This window comes from Drosophila hydei, unplaced genomic scaffold, assembly GCF_003285905.1.
Source record: "Drosophila hydei strain 15085-1641.00,03,60 unplaced genomic scaffold, DhydRS2 tig00000063-arrow-pilon, whole genome shotgun sequence".
NCBI classification, from domain to species: domain Eukaryota; kingdom Metazoa; phylum Arthropoda; class Insecta; order Diptera; family Drosophilidae; genus Drosophila; species Drosophila hydei.
Window position 1 is genome coordinate 683,928 of NW_022045657.1, and position 25,889 is coordinate 709,816.

The 25,889-nt window shown below is 42.9% G+C and overlaps 5 protein-coding genes across 5 annotated transcripts; 1 reads left to right on the forward strand and 4 right to left on the reverse strand.

Moving 5' to 3' along the window:
• Window positions 1-604: 604 nt before the first annotated feature.
• Window positions 605-18,608, reverse strand: LOC111602031 (dynein beta chain, ciliary). Its single transcript, XM_030222771.1, has 27 exons — window positions 17,824-18,608; window positions 17,007-17,159; window positions 16,703-16,914; window positions 16,199-16,440; window positions 15,856-16,138; window positions 15,531-15,796; window positions 14,995-15,446; window positions 13,360-14,939; window positions 12,881-13,153; window positions 12,593-12,622; window positions 10,491-12,479; window positions 9,715-10,427; window positions 9,111-9,463; window positions 8,198-9,021; window positions 7,780-8,141; window positions 7,560-7,716; window positions 6,142-7,491; window positions 5,906-6,075; window positions 5,343-5,840; window positions 4,772-5,282; window positions 4,538-4,708; window positions 4,160-4,476; window positions 3,685-4,099; window positions 2,630-3,631; window positions 2,405-2,553; window positions 1,182-1,314; window positions 605-1,037 (listed from the first exon to the last, which is right to left on the reverse strand). The coding sequence occupies exons 1-27, from the start codon at window positions 18,548-18,550 to the stop codon at window positions 876-878; spliced, it is 13,494 nt and encodes a 4,497-aa protein (XP_030078631.1). The 5' UTR covers window positions 18,551-18,608; the 3' UTR covers window positions 605-875.
• A 1,863-nt stretch (window positions 18,609-20,471) lies between these two features.
• On the forward strand, window positions 20,472-21,077 carry LOC111596450. Its single transcript, XM_023310676.2, has one exon. The coding sequence runs from the start codon at window positions 20,472-20,474 to the stop codon at window positions 21,075-21,077; it is 606 nt and encodes a 201-aa protein (XP_023166444.2).
• Window positions 21,078-21,301: 224 nt separating this feature from the next.
• LOC111596432 (circadian clock-controlled protein) lies at window positions 21,302-22,353 on the reverse strand. Its single transcript, XM_023310646.2, has 3 exons — window positions 22,246-22,353; window positions 21,694-22,177; window positions 21,302-21,619 (listed from the first exon to the last, which is right to left on the reverse strand). Exons 1-3 carry the CDS (start codon window positions 22,313-22,315, stop codon window positions 21,412-21,414), a joined length of 762 nt encoding a protein of 253 aa, XP_023166414.2. The 5' UTR covers window positions 22,316-22,353; the 3' UTR covers window positions 21,302-21,411.
• Window positions 22,354-22,405: 52 nt separating this feature from the next.
• LOC111596431 (protein takeout-like) lies at window positions 22,406-23,757 on the reverse strand. The gene is made up of 3 exons (XM_023310645.2): window positions 23,595-23,757; window positions 23,023-23,506; window positions 22,406-22,855 (listed from the first exon to the last, which is right to left on the reverse strand). The coding sequence occupies exons 1-3, from the start codon at window positions 23,659-23,661 to the stop codon at window positions 22,648-22,650; spliced, it is 759 nt and encodes a 252-aa protein (XP_023166413.2). The 5' UTR covers window positions 23,662-23,757; the 3' UTR covers window positions 22,406-22,647.
• Window positions 23,758-24,032: 275 nt separating this feature from the next.
• On the reverse strand, window positions 24,033-25,101 carry LOC111596443. Its single transcript, XM_023310666.2, has 3 exons — window positions 24,907-25,101; window positions 24,342-24,828; window positions 24,033-24,271 (listed from the first exon to the last, which is right to left on the reverse strand). The coding sequence occupies exons 1-3, from the start codon at window positions 24,971-24,973 to the stop codon at window positions 24,055-24,057; spliced, it is 771 nt and encodes a 256-aa protein (XP_023166434.2). The 5' UTR covers window positions 24,974-25,101; the 3' UTR covers window positions 24,033-24,054.
• Window positions 25,102-25,889: the final 788 nt, after the last annotated feature.

Consider the following 25,889-nt stretch of genomic DNA (forward strand, 5'->3'; position numbering starts at 1 on the left):
TATTTTCATTATTATATATGTGCATACTCTTTTTTTTGGCGACGACCACGAGTTCAGTCCACTCGTCGTCTATGAATTTCCTTTGATGCTCAAACATTTCTTTTATTTGTTTTTTTTTTTTTTGCTGGCAATTCATGAATATATGTATGTACGTACATGTGTGCGTGTTTGTGCAGATCGTTATTTATGAAAGCGCGACGCATTTGATTTTTGATTTAGATTCACATTTTTGTGCGTCTGTACAAGTATTTTTTGTTGTCTTATCAGCCTGCTTATAGACAGACGTATTTTACATATAGTCCACGATTATCTCATAACTCATTCAAGACATTTATATTATTTTATTTTATGTATTATCAAAATACTCTGACTAATCGCACAAGGTTCGCGTTCTATAAACATTTAATGTGCTTTTTGGTTTTTCTTGGGATTTTTTACACGTTTCATTCGAACGTAAACAATCAACACATTTGTTTACATATGCTGCGGCAATGCAGTTTACAAACAATTAATATATATATAATTGTTTATGATGTTATTAAATATTGACACCCACGAAAAACTTTGGATAACCTTTGTAAATAATATAAATTTGAATTTTGGGTTTTATGCTAGTGCGCCTAAGGCATTTCTACCGAGAAGGTGATTTTTATTTGGGGAAAAAACATGTGCTTAGAAATATAATAAAAGGTGTGAGACATCTACTAAGTTAATAAAATATTATTAGTTGAGTTTCTACAGTAGTCTTATGCTTAAAACGATTCTTTAGATGGAAGAATAAAATTTGATATGCTACTCAAGTTTGCAAACATTAGAAAAAAACACTAAACGAATTCCAATAATTAATTAATTTTCCAATTTCCAATTTGTTGAACTTAAGTCTGCAGAAGCAGAGCGACGCCAGCCAGTGTCCATTTGCCTGGCTTGTCTTTGGTCTTAAGATTGAAGGTCCACACGTAGGTTGGGCCGCGGGTGCGTGTCTTATAGACGGGGCATTCGTACATGTTCCTCAAGTCCTGCTTGTCTTGGGTAATGGCCTGCGGGTGCAGAGAGATATATGGATATTTAGATTTGGATTTATGCAAACATGCGCCGCTTTTTAGACGCCACAGATCCGTTCCAAATTCAAAGTTGTCTTTCTATTTGGAATTCGCTCTTCGGCATTTGCATTTCAAACTCACTCGAATATTGATCACTGGCATTGATGGGTATAGTTCTTTGAGACGTGATTCCATAATAATGCCCTGCTGTATATCCCATCTGGCGCCTTCCATATAGATGCCATGCACACAGCAGCCGTCCCGCGGTGCCGTACTGTAATTAAATTCATAGATAGATTTGCGATTGATATCAAATAAGCATGGATTATTCACTAAGCTCCGGCAATTAGTGGGGCGCCTCTGTCTGACGCCAAATTCAAAATACGAGAAACTAGGCGCCACTTAATAAGCAATCCGTGTATCAAGAATCAAGCATCGACAGTCGGCAAATAGACAATTGTTAATTACATTTTATTATTAATTGCTATTTATAAATATTTGCTGTCTATGTATGGGTGCTGTGTTTAAAATTAGCTCCCAGTGAATAGCATTGCAGCTATTATTAGACTCAGCTTGAAGCCGTTGGCCGGATGAGCCGCTGTTTACACTATCTTCTCTGTGTAAGTATTGACACAAGTCATGTAGATTTACATAGCTACGTAGTTGATATGACAAGTAGTGCTGAGCACGTGTCATGTTGAATGTGCCAACCTAATCCGATGCGATTGGAAATGGTCTAAAACTGAACATTGTCGTAAGATGATAAGTCAGGGATTATATATACCTAAACACAAGCTAGGGTAATTTTGGGATATATTAGCGTGAGCTTAGCTAAGTGGGGACGACCCAACACGACTGTACGCAATCTTTCCACGCTTAAACACGAGTTACAATGAGCCAACACGAGCTGAACAGTAACTAAGCACGAGCAAACAGGACTCAAAACGATTTTACACAACTTTAAGCACGAGCTAATATTGCGATTGCTCGTTAGCTCCTCTCTAATAATGATTAGAGAATAAGGTATACGTATGTGTGCGTGAGTCTCGTCTAATTGGGTTGTCAGTAATGAGCATTTAGCTGTTTTAAAGCCATCAGTCATTTGTTTGGGTGAAGAGTAATATATTCAGGATAAAGGGTTTTTGGTAAAAGTAAGATAATTATAATATATATGTGCATCAGCCAAGTTCTATACACTGCCTGCCGCCAAGTGGGCATCCCCAGTGCAATGCCAGACAATGGTTTAAAAATCGGTCGCAAGTCTACTGATATTTGATTCGCGTAGCTGGGGGTCAGCGCCAAAGTCAATTAAAATTGCGTTTTAATAAAGTAGTGTGTGTCGCTCTTTGTCGGCTGGCACTTACGTAAATTCCTCCTTCTGCTTTTTGGTCACGTCACACTGTAGGCACATCTTGTCCAGTGGCAGCTCGTTGCGACGCGCTGTGCTCTGCATGATGGCCGTGAGCAACGATTGGGGATTAAAGAAGCCCGCCAGCCAGACACAGGAGGGTAGCTGCAACCGGGACACAAAACAAAAAGTATAAATATTTGCAAACTGGTTGGGTCCAGTCGGTTTGGCTGCAGCATACCACAAAATCGGTGGACCATGTCTCCAGCTCTCGCAAGCGCAGGCACAAATCGATAAACCAATTGTTGAGCCCCAACAGCGAGGGATAGGCACGTTGTGTCCATATCGGCGGCACTTGGTCCAAAAACAATGAATTCTCTAGAACCTCCATGTCCGATGTGATGGTCAGTTCACCCTTCAGGCCCAGATCGAGCTCCTTTAGGCTGCGTTTCATTTCGCTGGTCAGGAAATTCATGCGCTCGCATTCCTGAAATGCCACAATCACATAGGGCGTGCGCTCCTCCACTTTGTTCATGATCTCGACCATATTAAATTCCTCCGGCAGCTTCTCGATGATCTCGTCTACAATCTGCTTGACCTTATCCTCGCGCGTTACTGTAGCGCCACCGCCAGCACCTGCATCCCGTGGCTGCATTTCGAAGACGGTGCGAAAAATATTCTCCGCTCGAGTGGTCAGGAAGCCAACCTCTGCATTGGGATGCAGGCCATACAGATAGGGCGACTCGGCCGGCATCATGTCATCCACATAGTTGTGATAGCCCAGATAATCTGTGTTGGGTGGGGCAGCAAACGAAGGTGCCAAGAACAGCTCGCCGTCAACCAGATCCGGCTGCATATACTCCTCCAAATAGGTTATGCACAAGCGTCTGTCCCAATCGTCAGTTATGTGACCGCCGTACATAATCTCACCGAATAGATAACGCAAATCCTCCCAGGGCACCTTGGCATTAGCCTCCAAATAGTTATACAGCACTGATACGCTGATGTTCAAGTCGCCCACGTTGAAGGGATAGATCTTGTTCCAGCCCTGGGCTCCGAATTTCCGGCGCTCAGCTACCACAGCATGGAAATAGCACAGCGAAAAGAGAATGGCCTTGAATTCGGCCTCCTTGCCAGACATCTCCAGAGTTTCCTGCGTGAAGTTGTCCAATGCCTTGTGCAGATTGGCCAACATGCCCGTTGGCGGCTCATTGGTGATCTTTATAGAGGACTCCAAGATGCCCTGTAAATAGGAAATATTATAGTCGCTGTATTTAACCTTCCCTCAACGCTCACCTGTGGTATAATATGTGCCGATGGCGTTGAGGCGGGCTCTGCACTGAGGAACATGCGATAATCTGGATGTGAGCCATCGGCATAGTGTTCCAATTTCTTCTCCAGCACGGGCAGCCACTTGCGGACCAAGTGAATATTCTGGAGGACAACCCAATGTCCGTTTTTGGCTGCCGTATCCATGGCTGTTTCGGCAATTGACTCCTGACCCTGACCCAGGGACACATTGTGAAAGTTGTTCAGGTCCATAGAGAAACCCATTTGCTTGCCCAAAGCTTCCACATCTTTCAAGGGATTTACGCCTGGGGAGAGTATAAAGAATATGGGCGTGGATGGGCTAGCCTCTTCGTACGACTTTGCAAACTCCATGGCGCGACTCTCTACATATTTAGAGCCCAGTTTCTCTTCAATAAAATCGCTGTAAAATTATATCTATATTATTAAGCTCTCATTTACATAATAATATAATAATACTTACGCTAAAGCATAGGTCATGCGATCGGGTCGCAAGGCTCTGATCATGCAGAGGCGCTGCAACGCGGTTTTGTTTTTCCATTCCTGCGGAAATTTCTCCTTCTCCGGCAGCTCAGATTCCACGAGCTTTTTCCAGCGTTTCGATGACGTCTCAATGTCCCGATCCAAGTTGCGAAACTCATCTTTGGACGCTAGACTGCAAATTCCGCCCCACGATTGATTGCTCAAAAAATCCACAGGACTTGTCACATGTGGCTTGATCGGGAAGCGGAGTAGGAAGTCCAGTTCCGCGGATGAGAGCTCCTCGTTCATCAGCAGTATCTGTTCGAAAATAAGAGAAATGTGTATGCAAAAGAATTTATTAATCATTTACTTATCTTACCTGAAAAGTCATTTGCGAGGCAAAGATGAGCTTGTCGCATTCAAAAAGACCACGCGAAGTATACTGAAAGACCGAATACGTAATACAATCGATCAGATTTGAAACACGCAATGCCAAAGTTTCGCTCGGTTCAGCCTTGGCTATGGCCTTTTGGAACACTACACTGAAAGCCTGGGGGAGAAACGATAATTGGCATATTAGTTTTATTTTTAAATGATGTGGTCTTAGACCGACCTTCAATGAAAACTGATAGATGGGATTGATCGTGTTCAGCTCGTTGAGTATAAAGTATAAGAGGCTAGCTCTGGCAGCTGCTGGCCTGTAGTATTCCCTAGCCTTATCTATTTCCTTGGAAGTGATTTTAGCCTCTGCCACCTTCTCCTCAATATCCGAAGCTGTGCTTTTGGTTGTCTCCAGATTCTCGACCAATGCGGTGTCACCTAAAATATTCTCACCCGCTGATGATAGACGCGAGAGCAGATCGTCTTCCAGTTTCTTCAGCATAATCTTGAAATCATTTTGTTGTTTAGTTAGCTCAGCTTTCAGATCCTCCAAATCTGGACGTTCGGCCTTCACGACTTCAGCGAGCAGTTGATCCTCCAGTCCATCGCGCGTCACAGTAAAATTAATCAGTGTGGTCTGTGCCTGCATTTCTGGCTTATAGTGCGGATTAGCTAATTTAGTGTGCAGAATCAAACGGAATGTTGAATTGTACTCGATTTCCTTGTCGCCAATTTTGATAGCTCTGTAAGGTAAGGGATCTTAGCGGTATGCACTTGTATGGAGCAACAGATACTGCACTCACTTGCCCTTCTTGATGAGATTGCGTCCGAGTAGAGAGTCCAAAACAGGATCTAGATTCTCATCAATATTCTCGATCAGCACCGTTATGCCGGTATTTATAGACTTCTCTATGATATCCAAATAGTTGCGTTGACCCAACCGTATGACTTTTAGCTCGTCGCCATATTTTTGCTTTATCCATTTGACGCCCTGCAACTGAGGATCTATCATAAGCGGCCAGCGATCCGAGTTAGACAATATTGTTGCATTCTCGATGGACATTCGATCACTAGGCAGACCCTCGTTCGTCCAGATGGCAATGGTCGTGTCATCGGTAAGCAGCGTCAGCGGATCAAGATTCTCGGTTGTGGGTATGGGGGGATCAATGCTCTTAAGAAAGGGTGTCCACATCTTTTGCAAGAGATCAATGCGAAAACCCTTCGTAAAACAACCGACATAGGAAATGAAGGCGGTAATGAGTAGTATGTCGCCGGGTAAGGTAATGCCCTGCTTGACGAAGCTGCCAAAGAAAACGAAAACGATTTTTTGATTAGTTAATTGAGATCTATAATGGGAGATGCTCACTTATTGACTGCCTCAGCCCAGCGCACGTTCTCGCTGGCCAAGCCGCCGACCAGACGATTGGCCAGCGCAATGGTTGCTTGTGTGGCATCCGCTTCCTGTTGACAGCGCAGCTTATCTGCAATTGCCTTTTCAAAGTCAGCTGTCAGCTTGGCCAGCTGCTCCTCCAGACTCTGTGCGAAATTGAAATTATTTGATAAAAAACTTTTCTATTTGCTTAACTAAATTTAAGAACTTACAGCGACTTTCCGCTTGATGCCCGCCAGCTTGTCCTGAGCTGCTGCCAGTTCTGCATTAGCTGCAGCCAAAGCCTTGCGTTTTGGCTCCACATCGCAGTAGACTTCATAGAACTTAATGATATTGATAACCCAGGCACAGAGTCCTGCTGCAGCGCCCGATTTGGAGCGGACGAATTCGGGCTCGAATTCGGGATCCTTGAGATAAGGTTGTATGGCTTTAATAATTTCCGGATGTATATTCTCCTTGTCATAGTTGATCAGTGCATCCAGAAAGGCATCCACCTTAGCCATGGAAATTTTGGCCGCTTTCCAGGATCGATCCTTGGGCAATTTTCCGCCAGGTGCAAGTAGAACCATGACAGCAGCGGTCACATTTGTCACCGCACCCGGTGGCGAGCCAAAGCTCTTGAGCTCTGTCAAGTTGGCCTTGTTGAGCGTATTCAGCGCCTCTTGGGCGGCCAAGAGGGCGGGCTCAGCCTTGAGCAAATCTTCCTCGCAATCGCGCTGCTTTTTGCTCACTTCGTCGGCTATCAAAGCGACCTTCATTTCCTCTTCGTCGGCAACCGCTTTTTCCGTTTGAACTTTCTCCGTTTCAATGCCCACAATTTCGATCAAGGCATCCGCTGCGTCATTCTTCTCCTTTAGCTCCACCTCCTGCACTGCCAGTTTGACCTTGAGATCCGCCACCTGCACCGCAGTGGAGCGCAGCTTTTCCAGTCCATTCTCGAGGCGTTCGATTTTGCTCTGCAAGTCCTCGTGCTTGTGATTGAGCAGCTTCAGATAAAGATTAATCTGCTCAAGATAACTCTTGGGCGTGGTATAGTTATAACGGCGTTCGTTCTGTAAATAAACCTTGGACGTCGTGTTGACCGACGTGTGTACATAGGCCATGAACTTAGCCACAGAATCGCGGTGATTATCTGGCAGCACTTTGTTCTGGGCCAGAAAGTTCATGGCAACCGAGATGAGTGCCTCCTGAGGCCATTCGTGGAACCAATTGATGGATGTTGCATTGATGATGGCAGGGAATTTTCTCGACCGAACGCGCAATGTTGAACCCACTGGTGAAAAACACAGAACTATCTTCAGTTGCTTGCGCACACGATCGATGAAGAATTTCCAGCAGTTTTCACGCGTATCAACCAGTCCCGCACCTTTGACCTCATTACGCACACCAGCGATTATGTTCTCGATTTCGTCATCCGGAAATAGATCTGGAATCTCGCCAGTGGCTAACAAATCGTTGATTAAGACAAGAAAATCCTCGCTAGGTATCTGGGCATCCGTCATTAAAAACATAATGCTAACATTTTTGAGACCAGCTTTCAAATACAAGCCGGAAAACTCGTTCTACGTGTGCGGTGTGAGAATTTTAATAATAACATATATAAATAGCTATGTAAATGGCTAGAACAGACCTTTAAGTCGTTGACACCGTAGCCCTTCTTCAGCTGTATCTGCACAACCTCCAAGCTGGATATGAATGCTGCCAAGCGCGCTAGAGATTGTTTGCCACTGCCACCAACACCAACCAATAAAGCGCTGCCACGCGGCGATTCTAATATGCGATTAATTCTAAGAGTACCAAGCAAAGGTTTTAGGCTCTTAAGGTTTAGTTAGGTTTTTAGTAGAACCTACCTGCACACGTGCATCATCGCATCTTCGAATAACACCAGATTCATGGCAGCGACTAGATCATTATACGATGACATTGCTTCCTGAAGGAGTTTGTGAAGCTCAGGCCAACCCTTGATGGGCATGTACTTAGGATCACCAATTCCTCCAGCGAAATGACAGTAAATATTCGGCTTGTCGAATATAACGGATTCGTCAATTTCTTCGAACGACTTCTTGACAATGTCATGCTGCATTTTCGTAAAGCTATCAATATCCTTATCATCGATCAGCTTATCCGAATACACTCGCTGTGTCTCATGCTGCCACAAGCGTATAAGATCTGTGGAGCTCGTTAAGCAATCCGTTGAGCTAAATAAAAGACCCTGCAGAAAGCATATTGAATATCATAGCTATCGCAGGAAACCCAGACAATACTCACTTGAAAAACATTGCTGATATCCCGAAGATTGAAGATATAATGGGATTTTATGGCCGTGGGCAGAAAGACTTGCAGGCACTTGTTATGCAACGCAATTGTGGCAGCCACTATGTTGGGCGTCATTCGCGTAACAATCGGTATGAACTTTTGCTCGGCATTGGCAAAGTGCTGCGACAATATCGCCGAGTACATGACCGTAATGGAGTCCGTGCCCGGAAAGCTAACGGCTAGCACGCAAAAGTGCCGTTGCAGACGCGGATTGATAGTAAAGCTGCCCGAGGTCGGATTCATGCAGGCCACATACTGACAGTTGTGTATATCCTTGAGGGTTAGCTTGTTGCGATCGTACCAATGTCCGTAGTCGAGATGTTGTCGCATTAGAGTGTGCGGCTGCACGGTTCCATAGCAATCGACCTCGGGCATGTTGATGTCGTCAACAAAGTAGATCAAGGTCTTGTTGCCAGGCGGTCCGTAGTTGCGTCCCGCTTTCTTCTCGAGCGGCTTCTCGAGTACCTTTTGCAACATTTCGGACGTGGTATAGTAATTGAATGGTATAGTGGTGACAGCGTAATTCTCAGAAAGCGATTGAAGCTTCTCATTGACCAGTACGGTCTTACCGCAGCCGGCATTGCCCACTAGCATCACCGGGTGCTTCTTATCCATCAGCAGATCCAGAAAGTAACGCAAACGTATTGACTCGGAGGTATGCACGAGCACAGCTTGCAATGGCAAATCCGAATCTAGCTCAAATTTGGTTATCTTCTCGGTCCAGGGCAAAAAAGTCTTCGTCTCGCTATCCAGAAAGTAATCAAAAACTGTTCCACCTGTATTTGGCGCATGTTCAATATTTAGAATTCGGATTGTTAGTCCTTCGTTATGTCCCATAGCAGTTTCAAGCGCTTTGGTTACTCACCCGATGGGAACTTAACAGTTTTGAACTCATTTACCCACCATTTGCTGAACTCCACGCGATAGTCAATGGCTTGATCCTGAAACATGGCCGAACCGAACGCCCAAATACAGGCAAAAACAAAATACAGTTCGTGCCATTCTTTTGGGCAATCGGCCGGCGTGTTAGCTGGTATTAGAAAACAGTTTAGCAGATGGCACAGCATTTGTATGTGGGCCATTTCGGCAACGGGCGTGATCTTTTTAAAACGCACGCGTATCGTGTCCAATGAGGACGGTATGTACTTATCGAATAACATGACCAAATTGGACTTTTCGGCTGGAATTTTGCGCGTTTCAACCCAACTGGTCACATAGCTGCAAAGAGATTGAATCAAATTTGAGTAAGCGTTAAATGGTGGATCAATTCGTGCATTAATTAATCTATTAAGCAGTTAAGCTGTCATTCAGTTAAGCAGTCTTCTAGGTAAACTGTCATTCAATCAATCACAACCGATCAGTCAGATATTAACCGAGTCAATCAGTCAATTCGACAAGGTTTTTCCTACATTAACTCATCAGAAATTGTGAATCTGTCAATCAAAATCAATATATTCAGTGCTACTCACGGATTCCAACCCAAGTCCTGGGGATTAATGTACAGTATGCCAGCTCTGGATACGGTTGCCGGTGTCGCTGTTCTCAGATTGGAGATCTCAAAGAGCAAACGCATCGAAGGTGTCAACGCAATGCGCTCATTGCTGGCCAAAGTCAAGACTTTGTTATCGTCCATAACGGTATTTAAGCTCTCGATCCACATGGGATCGATATCGCCATCGAGCACAATCCATTTGGGTTGATCACCCGTTATGTTTGCCTGATCCCGCATCAGAACTGAGAACAATCCGTCCTTCCATTCGCGCGTCGCCGGGTTGATAATGCCGAAAAGTTCATCATTGGTCACCGCTTTTGGATTCAAGTCATTGAATATGGGCTTCCGTTTGATGTTCTGATAGGTGCGCAGCAGCGTCTTCCACACTTGGGTTTTTCCGGTGCCCGCATTGCCAACAATGAATACAGAATGACGTACCTCCAACAGTTCCTCCAGTTGCACTACTTTCAGTATAAAATTGTCTTCCGGTTGTAGTAGCAAATCGGAGGCAGCTTGTTTTACGGTGCGTTCAAAGTCCTGATCACGTTTGCGCGGCACATCCAAAGCGGGAAACAGATCGCTGATGAGCCCCATGAACACTGGCATATCATCAGTTATGATTTTCGGGATATTGAAATCGCGCAAAGCGCGCATCAGCACCTCCTCCTCCGGGCGGCCAGGATCGCCGCGCTGCAAGCAGTTGCAAATGACATTAGAATTGTACTCCAACTGATTTGGATGCAGTGCACCCACCTTTAGCGAACCAGCCACCACCAACACCGACTTGATGGCACGCAAGCCCCAGTCATAGTGATCCTGCTTAGAGAGAAGCTCTTTGCAGAGCGTATAGAGCGTAATGAATTTCCGGGCAAGAACACGTGCATCCTGAAATCCCTCGGCGACCAGCATAATCTCGCAGATAAGTTCGAAGTCCGGCACTACCATGGCGCAGGGGCGAAACAGCGCCTTCAGATTCTCCGGCAGCTCAGTGCGTCCGGCATAACCAGGATTCATTGTAATAAATATGCCCACCGTGGGCACACAGCTTATAATTTCGCCCATAAAGTTGAATGTGTCCTTTTTATCGCGTATGGCGTCCTGGACGGACTTCACCTGAACAGCCACAACGGAGAGTACCTCCACCGTAATCCTATTAAACTCATCAAAGCAGCCCCAGGCGCCCGTCTGGGCAAGACCCTTGTAAATGTTGCCACAGGACTGATAGTCCATCTGTTCGGAGCAGTTAAATACATAGACCATGATGCCAATGGCCCGGCCCAGATCTTTGGTTGTCTCCGTTTTGCCCGTGCCGGCCGGCCCGGCTGGCCCACCGCCCATCACCAAATGTAAGCTCTGTGTAAGTGTTATGTAACAGCGATCTGTGAGCGGCGTGATGACCAGGCGTGGTGTATTGCCTAAGTATTCGTGACAATACTGGAACTCAGCATCGCAAATATTGGCAAAGCAATCCTTTTCCACATCATCGAAACGATGCCGCAACTGCGATTGCCACATAAAAGCCGAGCCTGAATCCAATTTGGCCTGAATCATCTTAGCGACCACATCTCTCGAATGCACATCAATGGTGCATATCGTCATGATTTTCTGACGATCCCCCTTGGTCAGCTCGCCGAGCAGCAGTGTTATGAGTAAACTGAGTTGTGAGATTTGTTTTTTGTAATAGTCCTTGATGGCATTATCGTAGCCCTCCTCCAAGCGGCTAAACGCAATGTTCACCTCGGTGGACCACCAGATCTGTGAGCCGCACAGCGATACCTGGGCAGGATAATCGAATAACCATTGCTCACGTTGCTTTTCCTCATAAGCGACAACAGCTTCCGTTACATAATGACGCAGTGAGGCACGCATTGCCGCTTGTATACGATTTAGCCACACTTCAACCGGGCCACGAATGCTGGCCAACTCGTTGAACTCCACGTATTCACCATCTTTGGCGTACATGCCAGAAGCTGTCTCTATCTCATTGGCCGCATCACGGTTAAATTTGAGACGTGCAATCGAATCGAAAAGTTTTGTTAGATGTTTGGTAACCATGTCGGGTTGTATGCCATTGCTAAGGACATCGAGCAGATCGGCCGATGATACGAAATAGAAACGAGGAAAAGCCAAACGTTTTGTTTCCAAATACTCTGCCAGTGCTTTTTCGCATAGCGTTAGCTCCTTCTGCAAATGCTCCAGACGTTCGATCAGGCCAGCTCGATTCGTTGATGCCACCACATTCGATGAGACAGACATCTCATCCATGAGTATACGAAATTCGGCATCGATATTATCGAAACGCACCGAATCGACCGGCAGCTGTTTGCGTATATCTTCCGAACTCATGAAGATACTCTCAAGATGGGTCCAAGTGCGTTGCACCTCAAACCAAACGGTTATAACTTGATCGGCAATCATTAATTTATTTTGCCAAGTTGAAACTTCCTCGAGGAAATGGGCGATGTACTTGGATGTTATTAAATTTTGTAGGCACACCTGGTTCTCCTCGAGCGTCTCTATGAGTTCTTCCGATGCCTTAAGGAGTTTGCAGCCTGTGCGCGGATGCAGCTCATTATCGAACTCCATGGCCGACCATGTCGAGTTCAAGTCCCTCAATATCTTTTCCATGGACATTTCCTTGACCGCTTTATCCACAATATTCTTCACCTCCTCCTCGCATTCGTGCAGATTTAAGCCCAAGAGCTCGGCCAGTGTGGTCTCGTGGTCCATTATGAATTTAACCTGTGCGAATACATGACCAGATCTAACAGTTAATATATCTAGCTAATATATATATATATATGATTGAACTAGGATTTCTACTTGAATTTCTTTACAACATGCTTAGCACTTACGGTCACTTCCTTGGGCAAGGCGGCCAGACTCTGGAATGAAATGGTATTTACAAGAAACTGTACAGTTGAGGCATAGCTATATAGTATATACACATGGACCTCTTTAAAATCGGTTTGGGATTCAAATTAAGAAAATTACATATTTAAAAAAAGATTTTCTTTGCTATACAAACGAGCTGGTGCTAGGATTAAAAAAGAAATTTTCAATAAATTATTTACAATATGCCAAATTCATCGCAAGAAAACTCTGCATGAGAAGTGAGAGGAGAAATAAAGTGAAAAATAGACCTTGGTGGAGTTCATCAGCTGATTCCAGTGACGCTCGCGTATGGCCGGATTTTGCAATTCTCCGACAGCACGCAGCGAAGTTAACATATTCTTAACCGTTGATTCGAGATTAATGAATGTATCCCACACGCGCATTTCCTTATCCAGCAAACGTATATCCTTGGCAAATTTCTTGCACTCTATATCCATATTCTCCACATCGACCTTGCGCCACGGCGTTGTCTTCCAATCCTCGATGCTGGTTTGTACTATATTCACATAATCCCAGAGTTGCTGCGATCAATTAATATAGTATTTTAGATTTAGTTAGCAAAAGTTGTGAAAGATCTATAGAGTTTAGTTAGGATTTGTAGCTAGTTAAAAAGTTAAAAGCTCAAAATTCCAAATGTAGCATGCAGTACATAGGGTAAAAATTTAGTAGATGGATTATATAGGAAACATGCAAAAATGAGTTTATAATTTATGGCCTCAGTAGATACCTTGAGCATGCGCAGTTCCTTACGGCATTGTCTGAGCACCTTAAACTCCGGAATATTCACTTCAAAGAGACTGCCTGACTTCTGGATCTCGCCCATTTCCCGCTCGCAGAGGTACATGTCGTCATTGATACGGTCCATTAGCAAATAGGGCTTTACGCAATCGAAGCGAAAGAAGTCGTACTGCTTGAACACCTCACGGAAGAGCTGTATGTGCGCCTCGAAGAGCGTTATCTTATGGCGTATGCTGACCACCTCGGTGGCTTGCAGTGGAGACACCTGCTGCTTGACCGTAGTGGCTATCTTCTTGGTGTTGGCCCATTGTTCCGGCAATTCCTGCAGCAGCACATTCACCTCCTCGGGTATGTCCATGTCGTAGTATTTCAGAAGCTGTATTGTCTCCTGCATGGGCTCAAACATTTCGTCCGTATTGGCCGCACGCTCCTTCACCTGCATCAGATAGGCCATAATGCTGACCAGACCCTCGTAGTCCTTTTCTTTTACCGTCTGCAGCAAACCCTCGTCGGCCCTGCGTATAAAGTGACTGAGATCCATCAGACTGGACGTCACAGTGGTCACCAGGTGCATCTTGAACATGTTGCCCCACTTGCAGACTGTGTTAAGGAGCGCCTGACGAAAGGGTCGCACATCCACTTGAAACCAGGAACTGAATACCTGGAAAGCGGGTATATCCTCGATCTCGGTGAACAGCGACTCGTAGTTGTCTATTTGCTCTCGAAAGGCTTCAATTGTGGGCTGGCACGGCTGTGGCGGCGGCGGTGCAGCAGGATCGTTCATTTGCAGCAGCTCGATCTCGTCGGGATCCAACATACGGCCGTACTCCAAAAAGTATTCCATGCACTCCTCACGATCATCCAGCCACAGGTACGAATAGCGCTCGAATTGACGGCAAAAGCGCGATGCCTCCTCCATGACCAAGTCAACGCCATTGAGTATCTCCCGTCGCATATCAATAATATCCTGATTCTCTTTGATCAGCTCCACATAATTGCGTTTCTCATTGGGCTTGAGTCGCTTAATGAGCGATCCCATTTTCATAATATCTCGCATGAGTTCAATAAGCATATTGTTGAAGCCCATGGGATCGTCGGGTTCCAACGATGGCACGAACACCATGTTGGGCTCAACCAGCTCGAGACGCGATTCAAATAGTGGCGCATAGTTGTTATCCGGATCCATGTTCTCCGCCAGATAGCCAACACTAACGCCCACTGTACGCAGAATGTTCTCGTAGACAATATTGTCCACAAAGTCCACATAACTTAGCCAGACAGCATCGTTTTGCTTATCCGCCATACCGAATTGCAGCATATTATCCTGGAGAAGCTTATGTATCTCTGCAGAGGCTGCCTGGATTTCGGCATAACGCTTGGCCGTGCGATCCGGTCGCTCATCTATGGAGAGCACCGAATCCTTTTTGCAATCGCGACGCTCGAACAGCGGCTGCTTGGCCCAAACCTCCATAATTTTTCGTACCTGGCGCAGATTCTCTTGGGTATGATTCATGCGATTGCGCAGGGCAGCCACTGGCTGACGCAACTTCTCCAGATAGCTCATGATATCTGAAAAGCAATCATGATTAGATAAATAACAAAGACAAAGCGCTCAACGGTTCACCTGTTGAATTCCACACGAGCTGATCTACACCAATTTCAACCAGATCATCAATCATTTTTATCTCGGGCTCGATCAGCTTGAGCTCCACTGGCGAGCTGCCTTCCTGTATGCTGTTATACCAATCAATGGTCTTCTCAAGATTCAATGTGTACGAACGAAAGACATCACTCTTCTCTGCAAACTCAATCGCAATCTCGGGTATGCCATCAATTTTCATTTGCTGCATGTAGTGCACCTCGCGCAGTATGGAGAACAGGGTCGAGCTGAAGTTGAGGATCAACGAGTGACTGTGCTGGTCACGTGCAATGAGCGACTTTCTGAGATCCTCCTCAATTTGTGCAGCGAGCTGCACGGACCATTCCTCAAAGAACTGCGTCTTGCAGGCGCCCAACTTGGCCATTAAACACTCATAACGCTCCAAAATCTCCACCGATTTTTCAGTTTTAGTTATGCTATGATAAATGCGGAGACGTTATAGATACAAATATGAATATTCAGAATTTAGTAATTTTAGATCAGAATTGCGTGTGGCTTACTCATGCTGTAGCGCCTTGAAGTTTTTGATGGGCGCTGTGATACGGGTCTCCAGCTGATAGCACCAGCGTATGAAGGCCGCCACCGAGGGACAATTGTAGTCGGGATATAGAGTATCGCCGCTGCGTCTTAGCTCCATTTGCTTGTCAAAAATATTCTCACAGACTGTCATCTCATCATCGAGCATACGAACTATTTCCGCATAGCGTTGTGTGAATTCCTCTTTGATTTTCGGACGATCCAAGACGCTACCCACGATGCTTATAAGCTGTGTTATGAGAGCAACACTTCAGTTGTATCGCTCTCAATTGATTGGTGCACTCTCACCTTAAAGATACTCTCTAGATTGTGGCAATCGTCGAATGCCTGACATAGTATGGCGGCCAGCTTCATGTCTAGCTCCAGAATACGCGTTTGGAAGCCCTTAAAGTCCTCATCGAACTCATGATCATCCGGATCAAGGACATCGTAGCTTTTCGATGCAAATGCCGTGAAATATTGATTGAACTCCACATAGACATCGGTTATCCTGGTACTCAGCTGGCGTCCGCGCAGTCCACCGATTTCGACTTTCTCTAATTTCAGGAATTCAATCACAGTAAAGAAGAACCTGCAGAATGCATCTTTAGAAATCAAATAAACACTGAAAATGGCCGTCGATAGTAAATACCATTGAATTGTTGTTAAACGCTCCAGGAAAGCATTAAAGCGCTTGAAAACTGAATTTGGATGAAAAGTCCACAAAATCGGTGGCCGCTCCTCAGGCTCCGTAAAGAAGGCGGCCAAGCGATCCTTGTAATAGTCAAAGAGCTCCCGAAAGAATTTTAATATTTGTATAGAGAGTGTCAGGCGCTGCATGGCCTCATCTATGTCGCTGTGAAATATAGACGAAGGATCCAAATAACGCTTAGCCTGGAATAGGAAAACAGTCATTAGAATCAATATATGTGTACATATAGTATATAGTATATAGACTGCCCAAACTGATTTATAAACGGTTTGAAAGTCTGACTGACACACTAACTGATTGATTGACTGACTAGCTGATTGACTGAATTTCTATCGAACTAGCTGATTGATTTGATACTTAACTAACTGACTAACTTATCCGACTATACACATTCAATAGCTAATTAATAACTGCTACTCATATTATATATGCACAGCTACATACCTGATGTATAATCAAATTGCATATCTCCTGCAAGAGTACTGTTATTTTCGCAGATTGGCAATAGTAGCGTGAGTTGCCCCACAGCGTGCACACTGTATGCATAAAGGGTATGAGCAGAGGCTTGAATTCGGCAAAATCTATTTCCTCCAGCTGATGCAGCGGACGTTTCAATGGGTTCAAATAGAGCGTTATATCCTTTGCCTCGGCAAGTGCTGCGATGGTTCAATCAAATTGAAAACAGTTTGTTGGCATGCAAAGGCCAACAGCTGGCATGTGGTTGGGCCATTAAATTGACTGCACTCACCCGTGACAACGTTTTTGAAGAGCGTCTGAAAGCACGGATGGTAAGCACTCAGCGAGTATTCCAATATTAGGGCCATGGCTCGTATACGCTCGTTGCGCAATTGGTCATAGATAAAGGATAGATTCTTAAGCCGATTGTTCCAAAATGTGAATTCTATCAGCAAGTCAATCAAGCAAATCGAAAGGTTTGATCAGTGTATTATTATAAAAAGATTTATTGAAATTTGAGTATGGTAAAAGAAAATAAAAGTAAATAAACTTGATATTCACTAGATAAACAAATATTAAATAGAATAAATTCCAAAAATTAAAGCAGAAAACAAGCAGAAACTTTTGTGCTCATCCATTAATTGAGAGCAGTTTCCCGCTTGCAGCTGCCTTTGGAATACTAAAAATCGCATCATTTTTAGGCTATATCCACTTGGAGCTTCATCTAAGCTTAAGGGAGCTCTTTTTAGATATCCAAACATTAAGCGAAAAAACGGTCAACTTATAATGAAAAGCTCCAAAAAGTAATTTCGCAGCTGGTAATTGTTGTTTTGACAAAAGCCAATGTTGCATGTCGCCGTTCGTCAAGCAGATAATAAAAGCAAGTTTTGAAGACATTTTTACCTATATGACAGGTAGACAGGCAGGTGCGCGAGCAATAAACATGCAAATTTGGCCAATGCCGGCACGTTGCTAGGATATATCAAAACAAACGTCAACTGCAAAACTTGAATTTTATCAATAAATAATAAATAAAGTTGTGCCAAAAATAACAGCAACAAAATAATATATGCATGTATGACTTATATATAACTGGTTAGGAGACCTACCTGTGTGCGGCGTGGGATTCTGGCCATTGGCAAAGGCATTCGTTGGACTCTCCTTGATGACTTCGTGTATCTGAGTCGCCCACTTGATGACCACGCCCTCAATGGCGCTCTTTAGATATAGATCGAATTGGCAATGTTGCGTTTCCGTCAGCTCCTTGGCGGCTTTGACTATCTTCTCAACGCCCACGGGCATGGCCAGTATGGTTTCACCACTCACCTGGCCCTTGACCTGATGCACGGTGCTCTTTAAGCTGTGCACATGCTTTTGCACATCTTGTGCCACCATAATGGGCCAGCTTCTATAGTTATCCTCATTGGAGAGCAATGGCACAAGCACCTCCTCGACCAGAGCGGACAGCTGGTCAATTGTGCGCGTGGCCAGGTCACCAGAGATGATGAAATTTCCACAATTCTCACGGGGTATGGGCTGGGCATACCGCTTGATGAAATAGACTCCTTTGCTCTTTAGCTGCGATAGTGGAAACGTGGTGGAGGGCACCAGCTGCGCAGCGGGCGTTAATATAATAATTAGCACTACAGGTGTATTCCGATCTAAGAACTCTTTAATTATGCCCTTGTGCTCCTCCACCGTGATGACACGCGTCCATTTCTCTGGCTTCAATTTGAGAGATTTGATGACAAACGAGCCCATCAACTCCAAACGTGGATCCGGCCCACCGGCTGCAGCGGCAGCGGCTGCCTCAGCGCTAGTGGAGGGCTGCTCCATCAAAGGGGCCCTCCAGCTGTTTGTTTACTGTTGTTAACACAGATGTTGTTGCTTGTTGTGCCTGTATGTGAGCGCGTGTGTGTTAGTGTTTGAGTGACCTTGTTACCAGTAACAACTATATAATCAATACATATCCTCTAAAATCAATATTCTTACTAAAATTATGAAAAATCTGCAAAGCGTGTCGGCAAAATACTTTAAAAACCATAAAAACTTGTGAAATTTATAGATTTTGTGAGTTTTTTCCAAATTATACAACACTTTTTTAACTGTTATGTAACTGTAGCTAAAAAATCACAAAATTCAATATATCTTTGCTTTCGCATAGTAAATATTATATTTTATAATCGTGTTATAATAATAACTTTTTATCTGACACTTTAAATTTTTAACTTAAATTTTCCTATTAATTCTTAATTTTTACTTTTTTCCTATCAATATTTTGCCTTAAGTTTTATTTCCGCTCTGCGACTGCTCACCTGCGCTACCGTTAGCTGACTGAAAGGAAGTGTTTCAACGACACTGCAGGCCTGTTAGGGAAAGTGATCGTGGCAGCACCCGGTTGCCAGGCAGTTGTTGATTTTGCCATTTGAACCTTGTTGATTTCCCCTGTGCTATAATATATGGTTGCCAGCCACGTTGCCAAGCTTACTTCCGGCCAATTGTTGCGCCGCCATTTTATGTTTCCATTGCACGCGAAAGTTTTGACGTCTTGGCACATTGCCAAATAAAGTTGGCTTTTTGCAGCCAATCTGGCAATTGATTAGGCACCTATTCAATTATTTATAACCAACTGAAAACAGAAAATGAGTAGTGAAGTGTGAAGGCAGAACTTTGCATCCTTTCGACCTTTTAGCCTTTCATTTCTACTTATATGAAGTCATAGGGTTGCTAAAACTCTTATTAATGAACACATTCTTAATATTATACAGATCCATTCTCTCAATAAAAAGCTCTGTGTGAATATACCGCTTTCCCTGCAATCCGAGTCACAATTTATCTATTACTGCATCGTTATTCAATTCAGATTGAGTGCAACTAGTCCGCAACGTTAACAATCGAACTACAATATATCGATGACATATTCTGATTGGCATGCAATTGAATGTACTCGTTTCCATGACATAAAAGTATCGGAGGCGCAATTTAATTGCTCAATACACATAAATAATAAACAAATGCAAATACGAACAGATACTGTAAATCGTGTGTTTGTTTATATTATCTGTTCGTATTTGCATTGTTTTATTATTATATTTAACTCTGAAAAAACTTGACAAATCCATTTAAGCCTAATTATAGCAGCTTGTCAGCTGTAATTGGCTAAGCTGTTAGATTTGTTGCATGCCACAGTGTCGGCAAGCCGTCACAAAACTAAGCCACAAAATACTTAGGATCTGAAAACAAACCGTATTGGAGAATGTGTGGCAGTCACGCCAAAAACTGTTGCATATGTGCAACAAATGTGGAGTGCCCGAAACAAGTCCCACTCTCAACAATTTCCCCTCCACATTTCAAGTTTATAGCAGATTTGAAGCGCAGGCGTCAACCATTGTAAACAAACGAAATAACTGTTGCGCCCGGCGCAACAATGTTGCCAAGCCGGCCTTCGCAACATTGTTGAGCAAGCAACAGTTTCTTGCATGACTTCCGTATGAAAAACTTTTGCTATTTCTATTTCTATTTTGGTTTTTTTTGCTCGAAGACAATTACGACTATTGATTGACCTAGGCCTAGGTGCAGCAACGGTTCGTTCAACCTGTTCGGTTGCTAGGAAAACCAGTTGCTCGCTCGTAATAAATATTAAAGCCAAATTATTGCCGGCAAACCGCAAACTTGCAAACCAGCTCATTGAAGCTGAAAAGTGATTTACATTTATAAACGTGACTTTGGCTAACTCTGGCCCAACACTTCTCGCACAATGTTACAGCTGGCATTGATGCTGCTGCTGAGTACCGCATCGGCAATTGTTGTTGAACGCAACATGTTTGCGTACTATAAGGTGCCTTTGCGACTGCTCGACTTGGCCAAGCGGCATGAAAACGATTCCTCGACTGCCGGCCTCTACTATGTACTACAGTGCCCGCCCAAGCTGGACGACATCATACCCAAGCCCAGGGACATGCAGACCTGCCATGTGGTGGACCACTACAGAGATATGTCCCGACACTCCAGATACAAAACGAAAAAGCTTCGTCCTGCTCGTACTTACCTCATGCCACTGCCGCCAACAACCGTTAAACGTATGCGCTGGGGCTGGCGCCAGCGGCGCAGCAAACGACACAACCAAGCCACAGCGCCAACAGAGGATCAGGCTACACCACTGCAATATCTGGGGCAGTCTCATAGCCGCCAAAAGCTGCTCAAATTGGCCGCGGATCATAGGAAATTCAAGCGGGGCAATAGCTCCAAGGGCTACCAGCACATGTACCATCGCGATGAGGTCTACAACGATCACATCTTCTACGATGAGCTCCACTCGGATGGCCAGTTCCACAATCAAGGCCAAACTGAAATTGGAAACTAAGTGACAGAACTTTTCAATCGATCATAAGGGCAGGACTTACGCCCTTCCAAAATATCCTGCATCGGAAATCCAGTATAAACTTAAGCCTTAAACCTCAACTTTATTCTCTAGCTACAGCTATTGATCTGTTATTGTAAAAGAATAAAATGTATTCTTCAAGAACTAAAATATATCATAAATTAAAACTAAAACTCATTTAAAACAAAACTAAAGCTAACCACAATACCTCCTCTATCTACAGAGCAGAGTATAAATGAGAGTGAAATCCATTGAAATGAACGGCATCCTCTATTACATAACTATGATATAATACTCTATTATATGCACGATTCAATTATGCTTCGTCTGGCAGAAACAGATCGTCGTAGGCCACATTATCGAAGACCTTTTTCAGTATTGACATGAGGCACAGCTCAAAGGTTTTCAGCATACCCGGCTCAAGGTCCTGCCAAAACTCTAGCCAATTTTCATTGATAATGTTGTTAAGCGCAATTGTAAGATCAGTATTTTCCTTATATAATGAATCAAGCCAAGTTACCCAACTAAAAAACAAAAAAAAGAGAAATGTTTATATATATAGTCTATAATCTTATCCAATATTATTTTATCGTCTTACCGCTGCAGTTCCACTTTGGGTTTTAGTTCATAGATGCGCAAGTATCGCTTGTTATTGCGGTATTCCTGTATACCCTTTATCCTCATTTTTAAGCGAAAGTTCAAAAATTCGGATCGAAAATTTCCCGTTGCATTTGCCACAAACAACAAAACACGAGACTGCATATTGTAAATTCCCTTATGGATAAGTCTTGGTATATGCGCTTTGATTATCATGCTGCTCTTGCTCGGATCCTTGTTGAAGCCCTTGACACGAGTAATAGTTGCATTGTTGAAGCCCTTATTTTTTAAGTTTTTTATGTGGAAGGATAACCAAACTGGATCACTTTTAGAGCCGTCCACAATCGAGATATCCTGCAGCCTGGTGACATCCAATGGGGCCAAACCAATCTCCGAAATACCGTTCGGATAGTGTCCAATCAAATCGTTGATGGTATTCATAAGGCATACGGAGTCACCAAAGTGACATTTCTTGATATCGCAAGCTGCAAATATATATCTATAGTTAAACTAAACTGAACTATACAATCGATGCAACATCTTGAATACGCACGCAGCTCGTTCCCAACTGAAGCTTTATATAGCATTAACAGTACGAAAGACAATAAGGAAAACGTATACATCTCCTATTCAAATACGCTGAAAGTTGCTATAAATACTATTTAATACTATATACATATATATATATATATATACATATATTTTTAACCTGTTACAATTATTTACAGACACGACACGATTTCACTTAGAACCTGCTTTAGCCAATGCTCAATTGTAAATAATGTCGAGAAATCAGCTCGGGTTAGGTTTATAGCTAACGATATGGAAAACCGGATTGCTTACTTAATATATGTATATAATTTAAATAAACTATAAGTATATATTTCCTGTTGCATCAATACACGCTTTCACAGCAAATCTAAAAATGAACTTAGCTTAATTATTTCATTCAGTCTCATCCTTCATCCTTGAGGAACATGTCATCGTAGGATATTTTCTGAAACGTATCTTCAATCATGCTCGTAAATACACTGCTAAAAATGGTCAGAAATGCCGGTTCCAGTTCATTCCAGAACTCCAACCAGTTCGTATTGAGCAGCTCATTGATTGCAATGGTTAGATCCATGTTCTCTGGAAATAGATTATCTAGCCACACAATCCAGCTGTCAAATTGATTTTAATATAGTTCTGATAAATATATAAACACATGTACGAGGGTGGTCTTACGGACTAGCAAAATTTCTATTTATATGAACCTTAACAGAATTTGTATTTTCCCATCTTCCATCTTTAGACCACCCTCGCATATGTGGAACTGTCGCAAACTCACCGACTTATATTGACAATTGGCACGAGCTCATAGATTTTCAGATAGCGCTTATTATTTCGATATTCTGGTATGACTTTCAGCTTTAAGATGAATCGCAAGTTCTGAAAATCCGATGTTGATTCACCTGTCGCATTTAGGGCTATCATCCAAACCCGCCCATTGGCCACATAGTTGCCCTTGTGAATAAGACTTGGTATCTGTCCATGTATTTCCATGGTGCTGGCTGTTGGATCCTTGCCAAATCCTTTGATTCGCTTTACTGTCGTGTTCTCGAAACCATAATTCACTTGATTGGATAGCTTAAATTGAAACCACACCCCACCAATTTGTGCATTATTCCAAACATTCGAATCCTTAATGTTAACAACATCGATGGGATTCATGCCGATTGCAGATAGACCGCGTGAATATCGTCTTATCACTGCATTCATCGATCCAACAATGCATTTCGAATCGCCAAAATGACATTTCTTTATATTGCTTGCTACGCGAATTCAGATAAAGAATAAGAATCACTATATTATATAGATGTTTGGTGTTTATAGGAACACAATTGTATTTCGAGTACCCACGTAATGTTTGACACTTGATCGCGATCAACAGATGGAGTCCGATCACAATAAGAAATGATTTACTCATGTCTCGGATATATATATATATATTTATATATATATATGTATAACCTATGTTTTGAAGAGTATAATCCACTTGCGTTTGCCTCAGCGTTTGAACATTGAATAAAATCGAATGCCTTTTCCAGCACAACATATATAAGCTCAGCAAATCGAAACGGAATTCTCAGTTTTGTAAACCGGTTTATTGTAAGAAATAAAACAAAAAGAAGGAATTAAACTAAGTTCCGTATATGAATTCAAGTATTCATATAATTAGTGGAGAGTATGCGATGTTGAGTTTTGAAATGTCATTTGATATTAAATGCAACAACTAATTTTCTATGTTAATATATTACTAATTCCAAGACATCGTATCGATTATATTTGGTATGGCTGAGTAATCAAACTAACTAAACTTTCAATTCACATTTATATTATTCGACAGAAACATATCATCGTATGAAACATTATGAAATATATCTTCGATGATGCTTAAAAAGACACCTGTGAATACTTCCAATATGGGCTTTTCCAATTCATTCCAAAACTCAACCCAATTTGCATTGAAGATTCTATTGATAGCAATGCTTAAGTCTGTGTTTTCTGGGAAAAAGTTTTCCAACCATTGTATCCAGCTGCAAGTCGGAAAATGTACAAATAGTTTTCTTCCCAAGCTTCAAACCGGTTACGAACCGATTTACTTACCGATCCACATAGACATTGGGCACCAGTTGATAGATCTTCAGATACCGCTTACCACTACGATATTCCGTTTGCACTTTTAGCGTGAAATCGAAACGAAAGTTTAGGAATTCCGATTCGGATTCGCCCGTTGTATTGATTTGTACCATCCACAGTAGTCGGCCCATGGCGTTATAGAAGCCTTTATATATCAATCTGGGTATTTGTCCTTTAACAATTATTTTCGATGATGTGGGATCTTCGTCGAAGCCCTTGATGTCCGTTATAGTAGTGTTCTCGAAGCCGTAATTAATCTGATTGAAGAGCTCGAAAAAATACCAAAGTACACCCTGTTGTTGATCATTGATGAGCACCGTATCCTTCACATGGACCACATCCAAGGGCTTCAAGCCCACCGAGGGTATGCCCTTTGGAAAATTGCGTATCAGAGCATTTGCAGTATCCCTAATGCAGGTGGTATTACCAAAGTGACACTTCTTGATATGCTGAGCTGTGAGTTACAAAGAGGAAATCACCAGTAAGTAGCTCAGTCAATCCGTTAATTCGACTATATTTTTTAGCTACCTACGTAATATTGCGCACTCCGAACCGAGAATTAGCTGCACCCCCACCAACACTATCAAAAGTTTCCGCATCTTAAGCGAATCCTAATACTTGCATCGTTCCGGACAGTCGGCGCTGAAGTAAATCTCAGTAAACAAACCTAATTTTAGTCTAATAGAAGTATATATGTATATATTGGCATAGCGATTAACATAACCTGTTCTGGCAATTCACCATATCAAAGTAATTGAACCGGGTCTAGTACCAACTACTAAGCTAAGTTTAAATTCTGTCTAGACCAGGTCGCCGAGCTTTGCTATCGAACAGCCTTTTATTCGATTATACAGCTGATCGTACTTCCAGGCAATTGTAAAAGATAATAATATTTAATTATTGCTAATGTCGGGCAACTTTTATTTACTGCAAAAAAGAAATCCCCTTCACTCTATTGAAATTGTTAATGTATTCGAAAGAAGCTTCCACATCTTTCTTATTTATTTCTCGAGCTTGAGAAGATATATTAAAACATTTGTTCCTTTAGTGCCACGTTACATAACTTTTATTATGACAAATATATTTTTTCAATAGTGTCATGAATAGCTTTAAGCCCAAGCTGACTTGATGAGCGCCGCGGAATCCAATTATCGCCCTCATAAATCGCAAGCTACAATAAAATATTAAGCAAGCACTTATTATTCTGTCGCCTACTCTGTCATTAATACTTAGTTTACTGGCCTATTAGCTATAAAGGTATATAATATCATCCATTAAAACGTCAATTACAGCTACTTAAAACGTCATGACAAGACAAAGTGATGCGTTAGAAATGAATTCAAGTTATCTGCAAAGAATTGCTCGGCTTGCAGATACCCCATAGTTTATGAGACTTATGCATTCAGCATTATTGTTATCGTCCTTATCACTGTTTTCATTATCTTCATAGTCAACATCATCAGCATCATCGTCATCTTATCAATGCTTAGAATTGTAAATACACTATAATATACA

Bases quoted from the DNA above. Each gene is read 5' to 3' on its own strand.
- LOC111596450 (XM_023310676.2), top strand. From the start codon at position 20,472: ATGTTACAGCTGGCATTGATGCTGCTGCTGAGTACCGCATCGGCAATT.
- LOC111602031 (XM_030222771.1), bottom strand. From the start codon at position 18,550: ATGGAGCAGCCCTCCACTAGCGCTGAGGCAGCCGCTGCCGCTGCAGCC. The intron at 16,139-16,198 runs GTATTTACTATC...TGCATTCTGCAG, and splicing joins CGTTTAACAACAATTCAATG to GTTCTTCTTTACTGTGATTG. The intron at 4,477-4,537 runs GTAAGATAAGTA...ATTTTCGAACAG, and splicing joins CCTCGCAAATGACTTTTCAG to ATACTGCTGATGAACGAGGA.
- LOC111596432 (XM_023310646.2), bottom strand. From the start codon at position 22,315: ATGTATACGTTTTCCTTATTGTCTTTCGTACTGTTAATGCTATATAAA. The intron at 22,178-22,245 runs GTGCGTATTCAA...ATATATTTGCAG, and splicing joins TTCAGTTGGGAACGAGCTGC to CTTGCGATATCAAGAAATGT. The intron at 21,620-21,693 runs GTAAGACGATAA...TTTGTTTTTTAG, and splicing joins CCCAAAGTGGAACTGCAGCG to TTGGGTAACTTGGCTTGATT.
- LOC111596431 (XM_023310645.2), bottom strand. From the start codon at position 23,661: ATGAGTAAATCATTTCTTATTGTGATCGGACTCCATCTGTTGATCGCG. The intron at 23,507-23,594 runs GTGGGTACTCGA...GAATTCGCGTAG, and splicing joins GATCAAGTGTCAAACATTAC to CAAGCAATATAAAGAAATGT. The intron at 22,856-23,022 runs GTGAGTTTGCGA...TCAATTTGACAG, and splicing joins CCAATTGTCAATATAAGTCG to CTGGATTGTGTGGCTAGATA.
- LOC111596443 (XM_023310666.2), bottom strand. From the start codon at position 24,973: ATGCGGAAACTTTTGATAGTGTTGGTGGGGGTGCAGCTAATTCTCGGT. The intron at 24,829-24,906 runs GTAGGTAGCTAA...TGTAACTCACAG, and splicing joins TTCGGAGTGCGCAATATTAC to CTCAGCATATCAAGAAGTGT. The intron at 24,272-24,341 runs GTAAGTAAATCG...TCCGACTTGCAG, and splicing joins CCCAATGTCTATGTGGATCG to CTGGATACAATGGTTGGAAA.